This window comes from Marmota flaviventris, chromosome 5 (assembly GCF_047511675.1).
Source record: "Marmota flaviventris isolate mMarFla1 chromosome 5, mMarFla1.hap1, whole genome shotgun sequence".
NCBI classification, from domain to species: domain Eukaryota; kingdom Metazoa; phylum Chordata; class Mammalia; order Rodentia; family Sciuridae; genus Marmota; species Marmota flaviventris.
The window spans coordinates 147,408,321-147,418,034 of record NC_092502.1 but is presented as its reverse complement, the minus strand read 5'-3'; the positions used below and the strand labels follow the sequence as shown (position 1 = coordinate 147,418,034).

Here is a 9,714-nt window from a genome sequence, read left to right as displayed (position 1 = left end):
TCTTTTTTTTTTCCCCTCACATCGTCATACCTAAATTCTGTATAATGAAGGGAGTCTCCTTCCCTCTTCCATGCAATTCCCCTTCTCCCTCCCTTTCCCTCCCACCTCTCTTTCCTATCTAGAGGTAATTTTCTTCTCATGCTCTTCCTCCCTACTCCATTTTGAGTCTATACCCAAAGGACTTAAAAACAGCATTCTAGCATTCTACAGGGACACAGCTGCATCAATGTTTATAGCAGCACAGTTCACAATAGCTAAACTGTGGAACCAACTAGATGCCCTTCCGTAGATGAATGGGTAAAAAAAATGTGGTATATAAACACAAAGGAATATTACTCAGCAATAAAAGAAAATATAATCATGGCATTTGCAGGTAAATGAATGCAGTTGGAGAAGACAATGCTAAGTAAAATTAGCCAATCCCCAAAAGAACAAATGCCAAATGTTTTCTCTGATATAAGGAGGCTGATTCATGGTTGGGTAGGGAAAGGGAGCATGGGAGGAATAGATGAACTCTAGATGGGGCAAAGGAGTGGAAGGGGAAGGGAGGGCAAAGGAGTGGAAGGGAAAGGGAGGGCAAAGGAGTGGAAGGGAAAGGGAGGGCAAAGGAGTGGAAGGGAAAGGGAGGGCAAAGGAGTGGAAGGGAAAGGGAGGGAACATGGGGATAGAAATGATGGTGGAATGAGATGGGCATCAATATCCAAAGTACATGTATAAAAACACAAATGGTATGAATATACTTTATACACAACCAGAGATATGAAAATTTGTATTCTATATGTGTAATATGAATTGTAATGTATTTCGCTGTCATATATAACAAATTAGAATAAAAAATTAAAAATTAAAAAAAATTTTTTTAAAGATGGGGAAAATGTGAGAGGCTTTCAGTAAATTTTATCCATGAGGCAATAATACATTTATAAATCCTAAGCAGCTGGAACAAAATATTGGTGTGTAATTGATTTAGGATAAAGTGCATTTCAAAAGGAATAGGAAAGTTGAGGCAGTTTGTTAATTAGGGATGTTTAGATATCTTGGGTGTTTTCATATGGCCTTCCTTGACTGTGACTTTAGACTGTTTGACACCTGGAGCCTCTTTTGCCTTATCTATAAAGTGGGTTTAGCAATTGTACCTACTCTTGAGATTTTTGGGAGGATTAAATCAGCTAGTACAAGAGCCTGGGACAATACTCATTATATAGCAGGTCCTCAGCAGATGTTAGTCCCTTTTGTTATTGTTGTTTTCTGGTACCAGGGCACTTAACCACTGAGCCACCTCCCCAGCCCTTTTTATGTTTTATTTTGAGACAAGGCCTCACTAAGTTGCTGAGGCTGGCTTTGAACTCACAATCCTCCTGCCTTAGCCTCCTGAGCCACTAGGATTATGGGTGTGCACTACAGCGACCCGCAGTACTTCCTCTCATTAACTATCAGTTAAGTCACAAGGAAAGGGGAATGGGATGAAGATGGGGTTAAGGGGGGTGGGAGACAAAAACACTATATATAAATAAGTCTTTATAGTTATGTTTGTAGAAAAATGTCACTGCCACCACAGAAACTATAGAGAAGAGAGATGTGCGTTAGTGGAAGATTGGTAGAGCGGGGCTATGAGTGAAACTTGTAGAAGCAGGAGCTTTCTGGATCATCATTCACTTCTGTTAACTACTTAATTCACTAGAACAAATGAGAGCAGGAGGGTGAAAGGCAAGTACTGAAAGCCTGAATGGTCCAGAAGGGACTACTTAACAAGCAAAAGTGACCCCGTGTCTATGTGAGATTAGTCCACAAAATTGTATTCCATTGGCCCATTATTACTTTGGACAAACTGCCAACTTATGTTTTAGTTTTCTAATCACAAAAGGACCTTTTAGCATGATTTTTAATGTTACCTATTTATATAGTCATTACTTTTACCAAGCATTTCTATATCTTTAAAATTTAATACTAATGAAAATCAGCAAAGTCATATTATTAGCCCTATGTTAAAACAGCAAATATTTAGTGTGAATTTATTATGTTCCAAGTAGTGCACCAAATGCTGTACATGGAAAGTCTTATTTAATCCTTCTGATAAGCCTACAAGGTTAGTACTGCTATCTCGAGGCTACAACATAGTTTAATAATTCTCCAAAGGTGAGCCAGACAGTGAAGAGCAGAGCCAGGACTCGAACCCACACTGGCCTGACTTCAGAGCCAGCTCTCCTAACTAGCCACTGTGTTCTACTGTAGAAAGACAATCAGACACACATTCTTCTTTCCTAGTATGACAATGCTCTTGTTTGAACTCAGCCTAATTATTTACAGTCATATAAACAATTGTTGTGACATTATACAGGAATATTAAACTTTTTGACCTCTATTTCCATGGTATGTTCCTAAAATTGCTCAAGACAGATGTACATCTCAATGTTCATTTTCCATCTGAAGTTATGAGAATCTATACAAGGCAAGTACTGTTGAATGAGTCTCCAAATACCTAAAGTACTTGTAACAGGCTAACTCTCTATTTTTTGCTTACTTGTAACACACTTTAACAGTTGTAGGTAAGAAAATATAAGCACAATTGTAGTGAAGAATAACTATCAATCTTTTGGATGACTCAATGATGGAAAGGACAAAATCTGTTCATAAAAATGCATTTTTTATTTCATAAGCATTAAAGAAAACAAAACACTGTTCCATATCCCTTTCCCTCATGCAAACGGTTCTCAAACAAGATTCTTCAAATTTTACGTTTTTTCCATTCTGGTTCATTCTTTGCTTCCTCATCATCAGATTCAACTTGGGCAAACATGGTTTTGGGCTGAGTCCTAAAAAAATAGTTTAAAAAGAGGAGGAAAATTTGAGTCAGCAAGTGTTTATTATATTAGACCTTGCTTCTTTCATCAAGTGGGAATAAATTGGGGAAATGATTACATTTCAATTATTAAATATAAATCATTAAATTTCTGGCAAAGGAAAGGATAAGAGACATTTAATTATGTTCAGGAAAAGAGCCAAAGATTCTTCTAAAGGTTTTTTCCCTTGTGACAGATTGTGTATACACTGTCCTTTCCTTAAGTGAAATAAAAACACATAAAATTCAGTGGAAGCTCACACATCAAAAACCTCCACCTCCAATTCAGGCAAACTGATATCATTTGGGAGGATAAAATATAGTCACCAAGTGAAAATATACATAATTGTTATGTATAGCTCTCTGGGTTATTCTAGACATAACTATTCCAAATACATGTGATTATAGTACATACTAAAAGGAGTATTTGAGTTAACACTTGAGTTTAAAATAATAGCTAATCTAAATATTGTCATTTGATCCTGTAAAAGTAAAAAACAAAACCAAACTAATTAACATCCCTTTCACCCTCATATCAAGACCAAAGCATAGAGATAGCAGGCATTTACATCAATGAACATGGCTGTAACATTGCATTACAATATCATTGCTGTAATACTGCCACCGTACATCAAGTAATCTTTGCATGCAAAACCTTCTGTAATTTCTAAACATACCTGGTTCGATGACATTCCTTTTTACTACTATTCACACAGAAAATAATCCCAAGAAAATGTCAAATAGTTATAATGTATGCTCCTATAGTATCTGCTACTACTGATTTCCCGCTAAAAACAGCTCTATTACGTTATGAAAAAACATTACAGTATAATATCTGAAGATTACATGACATATTTTGGCTTGCACCTTCATTTTTAGTTCAATGCATTATATCATGGTAATTTCAGAATGGTAAAGATAATAACAACAACAAAAATTCCTTTTATTTGGCAGGGTTAAAACTTTACATTACCTCTGTTTATTATCCCAGGGAAAAATAAACCATCCACAACTCATACTGATGTTGTCTTACATGAGTCATGCTCTAGAATTCCTCGTGCGTAAGTTGTTCACAATTCCCTCTCTCCAGTTACCTCACACACCTACCAGAGCCCAAGCTGTCCCCATACCAAATCCAATTGGTTACAGTTCTTGTTGTCACTTCAAGACACTATTATGACATCCTCACACAGGTCATACCTCTAACATTTCAAAAAGCAGCTGCAGAGTTTCATAGGCCCAGGGTTGCTGAATTACTAGAAAGCAAGACCACTGACTTTTGAACATGCTATAACAAAACAATTGGTGTTTCTTACATGTTTTGTCCTGTAGCAAAGATGCTAACCATTTAGTTGTAGACAAACCTGAATGGGAACAAACTGGTTCTGGCTTGAATTCGATATTTAATGTCTAAGAAAAATAAAAGGAACATGGCCTTCCAAAGATATCTGACAATGTTTCATAAGACACCTGCTCATCAGTGTTAGCTGTAATGTGATGTAAGTACTATGAAGCTGCAATGCTGCTTTTGGATATTAAAAAAAAAGAAATTGAAGGCAGATCACAGGAAGAAAATCTAGAGGTTGAAAAGGATATTTCATTTAAAGAGTCATGTTTTTATATGCAAAGTCAAATCCTGACATATAACTATCAAGTTGCTATTGTCTCCTTTTTCTCAACTTGCCATAAATAAGGCATAAACCCATGTTCAGTATTTCCCAATGTTTTATTACCATTTATTCTTTCTTTCTGTAGATTTGATAGAGCACTATTGATCATGGGAACTAGACTTCTATCAACCCACTGTTTGGTAAAATTGTACATTCACATGTAGTAAATGAAGCCAAATCCTTACCTTATACCATTACCTTAAATATTACCTCAAAATGGATCAAAGACCTAAGCATAAAAATGAAAACTACAGAACTCTTAGAAGAAAACAGAGAAAAAGCTCGATGACACTTGATTCAGCGATGATTTCTTGAATATGACACCAAAAGCAGAGACAACAAAAGAAAAAAAAATAGATAAATTGAAATATATCAAAATTTCAAAGCTTCTGTGGATCAAAGGATACAATCAACAGATTGAAAAACTAACCATGGAATGGTAGAAAATATTTGAAAATGATGTACTTGATAAGGAAATAATATCCAGAACACATAAAGAACTTGTTTTGTACCCAAAACACCCTCGTTTTAAACATGGGCAAAGAACATGAATAGACATTTCTTCCAAAGATATAAAAATGGCTAAAAAGCACATGCCCAATATCACTAATCATTAAGGAAATGCTGAACTAAACTATAATAAGACATTACCTCATACTCATTAGAATGGCTACTATCAAAAGTATGGCCAGGATATGAAGAAACTGATATCATTGCATATTGTTAATGGGAATATAAAATGACACAGCAACCATGAAAAACAGTATGGAGATTCCTCAGAAACTTAAAAATAGAATTACCATCTGATCCAGCCATTTCACTTCATGTATACTCTCAAAAGAATTCAAAGCAAAATCTTTTTTTTTTAAGTTTCTTTTTTTTAACCTTTATTTTATTTATTTTTTATGTGGTGCTGAGGATCAAATCCAGTACCTCACACATTCTCAGCAAGCATTCTACCACTGAGTTACAACCACAGCCCCTCAAAGCACAATTTTGAAGAGATATTTGCACACCTTTGTTCATGACAGCATTATTCACAAGAGCCAGAGGGTGGAAGAAACAAGTGTTCACTGATGCATGAATAGGCAAGAAAATATGTTGTATACATAAATAGAATATTATTCATTCTGAAAAGGGAATTCTAAAATGCTGCAACATGATAAACCCTGCAGATATTTTGCTAAGTGAAATAAGCCAGTCATAAAAAGACAAATACTGTATAAGTCTACTTACATGTAATACTTATAGTAGCCAGACTTACAGAAATAGAAAGTGGTGGTTTCCAGTAACTGGGTGGAAGGGAAAAATGGAGAGTTTCTGCTTAATGGATAGAGAGTTTTAGTTTTAACAGGATGAAGATTTTTGGAGACTGGTTGCACAACAATACAAGTGTATTTAATGCTACTGAGCTGCATACTCAAAAATAGTTGAGATGATAAATTTTGTTGTGTGTACTTTACCAAAATTGGACTTTTTAAAATTAAAATGAAAGAAAGAGAGAGAAAGAAAAAGCAAACTAGGCTCTTGAATTTAGAAGTAAGGAAGAATAAACTCTCTTCCTGGGACACAAAGGAGGTATCTTGAAGACAGCCTTTGTCCCTGACCAGGAGCTGTGCCTAGGGCTGTATTTTTCAAACAACTGGTAACCAAGGCCAGTGTTTGTTTTCTTATTTCCAATTCCTTGCATACAAAACATTACATTCATTTCTAGGAAAATATAATCCAAATTTTTATTAGATTTCACATATATCAAACTGCTATAAAATTTCCCAAGTGCTTACATTTCCTTCATCAGCACTGGTTATGGACCACCGTAGGCAGTACCTATCTATAAAGGGCTCCATCCTCCCCTAACTTGGGAGAGGGCAGAGAAAAGCAGGGCTCAGAAACAAGGCTGTGGGGTAAGAATCTGTCTTCTTAAGATAAAGACATGGCAGACTTCCTCAACTGTGGGAAACTATTTCTCTATCTGCAGATATTGGCCCCATAGAAAGCTGCTAAAGACTTTGTAACAAGTAAAATTTGGGGTTACACTCTTAGGCCTTTAATTCTTGAGAGTTAGTCATGGATAGGGGATGGGAAGTGTGGTCTAGAGAAACAACTTTCTTGTATCCCAAACCATCCTGCCCTCAAAACCAAAACTCTAGGACTGGGGATATAGCTCAGTGGGCGAGTACCTGCTTAATGTACATGAGGCCTTAGGTTCAGTCCCCAGTACTACAAAAATAAGTAAATGAATAAATTCTTAAAAGTATAATTGAGAACCTCTAATAAGAGCTATGTGTTGTCTGTTGAATAAAGATTTAGTTCTCTAAAAAATATTATTCAACTTTAACATTCAACTTGACCACTTCTGTCTAGCCTAACAAGTACCAGTGTTTTATAAGCAGCACAATGAGAAAATATTAGCTTAAGCCTTGCAGCTATTCTTTCTTTTCAGCAATTTTTATCTTTGACTTTATTTCCAGCATTATTCTTTTGAAAAAGTTCAGAAGTTCACACATGAGAAAGATTTTAAAAATTCAATTTGGGACTATCTGGGCCATTTTGAATGGATTTATTTAGTCACTACTTTACAAAAACAATGAGGAACAGAGATGAGTAAGTAATCTCTAGCAAAGTTAAGATTAAAACTAGATTTCTTCTTTGGGGAATGGCCTAATTTGCCCTAAGCATAGAAAACGTCTACAAAAATAAATCAACAAAGTCAAGAAAGGTGAAATGACATAGGCAAAAGATAAAACAGGCCATTCTAGAAATTCCTGATTTTGAAGTCAACAGGAAACAAACAATAACAACAACTAACAAACCCTCTAGGTCTATAAATAACATTATCACTGGCCATAAAACATGCATTCATTTATGGGTACTTGAAATCTGTACTCTGATTTTAACAGAGACTCTATTAAGTGCTTCTACAAAAAAGAGTAGAACAAACCAAACCAAATGGACAATGAAGATATGGCAGAAGCAACTCAGAACACACACACACACACACACACACACACACACACAGTGCCAGAAACATCCCACCACTTCAAGAAAGCATTTCCATAGCCCACCATTCCCTATCTTTTATATTTGCCCAAACAAAAGCCTATAAAGGGACTAACTTACAGGAAATGTAGATAAGGGGAACATTTCATTCAGCAAAATGTACAATCACTGTGGATACTCAACAGGCTAATGCAGATACAGTAAGCCTCACTGAAGAATCAGTAAAGTATCCAACTTACTGAAGTCAGTTCTAACTAAACTGTTTCTTTTACTGATTTATGGCACATATTTACCCATTTTTAATACTAACTCAGTGTTAATTTAAAACCTAAATTTACAGAGGGCTGATGTGAAAATTGTGTTTTCCAATTTGATTAACTTATTCGGGGAATAGTAAACATTTTTCACTTGACTACCTATGTCAATTTGTTTATTAGAGTTACCAAGGAGAGTAGGTTAGATTTCAATATAGTTCTGCTTTACTTCCAGTAACCTCTGCATTTGCTAATAGTAAATATAATTGTACAAGGCAAATATAGGTGCTTAAGCAAATTCTATAAATTTAGATTAGCTGATACTTTGTGCTGATTAATTTTTACCTTGATATGAAAAAAAAATTGGTTCTCAAGGTTATTTGTACAAAGTGAATCTTTTCTAGCAATTGTGTGCTATAGGAAAATGACAGAAACTGAGTCCCACCTTCAGTATTTCCATCCAGAGGAATTTTGTGTTGAGTAGCTAGTAATAAGTAAAATTTCTCTCTGCAATTTTCTAAAAGGGATTTTGGGGTGCATTGTTTGCAGAAGAGATTCAAAGTGTCAGCAGGACTGTCTTTTCTCTTCTGACTAAGCTCTAACCTTATGCCTCTGCAATCCTTCTCCAGCACACAAGCCAGAGTGTAGTCATCAAAATGTTTTCAGCTACAATGGAAAGTCCACAGGTCACATTCTTTTTAATTTTGGATATTCTTCTGATATGATTCATTCAAGAGCATCAAGTAAACTCCTGGGTAAAAGAACGAGTAAGAGGGGAAATCACTTGTATTATTTAATCATCAGTATGTGAGTATAAACCACAAGCTTTTTTGGCTCAGGGCCCATTGTTTATTATGAAGGAAAACCTCAAAGCCAAAGTCAATTATAGCCATGACTTGACAATCTGACACACTTGTTAACCTTGAAAGAATGAATACAGCCCAGATGAACTCTGACCCAGTCATCACAATTGCAGAATTATTAAGATTAAATAAAAGGTTTGACCAAAAGATCCCACTTGAAATGGTTCCTTCTTTCTATTGAAGAGCTAATCAAAGATTTTTTTTTTTTAATATTAGGGACACATAAGAAGAAAATCAACAAGATATTTCTAGATAAAGAATTTTCTATTTTCTTTAGAACATGAAATATTTTGGAAAAATAAATAAACCCATCTCAGACTCATAAATAGGGCATACTAACTCATGATGCTATGTATGAGAGTTTAAAGACTATGTGAGGGTAGAAAAAGGGACATAAATGAAACCTGTGGGAATTGTGGGAACAGAAAAAATAAAAGGGAAAGGAAAAGAAAAACAAAGAGAACCCTATAAAATTACCATTACCTACCCTCCCATCAAGTGGGTGAATGCGTTAGAATGATAAACCCTCTGAAGAACTCACAGCCTGGAGACAGGCCAGGTGTGATCAAAGTCCTGTCCAAGTTCCCACTTATAAAATCCTTAACTGTGTGCCACAATTTTTATTCAAAACATACATGAAAGCCAGGCATTAGTGTAACCCTATCCTCTTACTTCATGGATAAGGAAAAGAGCCTCAGTGAAGGTAAGAGACTCACCAGGTAGTGGCAGAGCTGGAACTACACCCAGGACTGTGACTCTTAGGCTAGTGTTCCCTCTACTATGCCAAGCTAGCTCACACAAATAGCCTTTCAGCTTCACTATCACCCAACTTTTCTAAAAACTACTACTAGCTGCATTGTGATGAGAAAGAGTAGAGTGTAGTAATTAAAAATCACAGACTTGACTCTGAAGCCAGACTCCCTGCACTCAAACCCCAATTTTGTCACCTGCTAACTGTGGGGTTTTGGCCTCAGTTTCTTTATAAAACAAGGACAGTAATATCATTTACCTCATAGAATTGTTGTGAGGATTACATGTGTATGTATATGTATATATAAATATATATGTATGGATGAATAAATAAATAA

The 9,714-nt window shown here is 35.5% G+C and overlaps 1 protein-coding gene across 3 annotated transcripts in view; it reads right to left on the bottom strand.

The window, feature by feature from the left end:
* Positions 1 to 2,627: 2,627 nt before the first annotated feature.
* Wdr70 (WD repeat domain 70) overlaps positions 2,628 to 9,714 on the bottom strand; it is a 289,453-nt gene continuing 282,366 nt past the window's right edge. For all 3 annotated transcript variants that reach the window (XM_027936264.2, XM_071612680.1, XM_071612679.1), the window contains one exon: positions 2,628 to 2,813. In XM_027936264.2, coding sequence (XP_027792065.1) covers positions 2,726 to 2,813 — 88 coding nt within the window. In that variant the 3' untranslated portion in view covers positions 2,628 to 2,725. The remainder of the gene's footprint in view (positions 2,814 to 9,714) is intronic.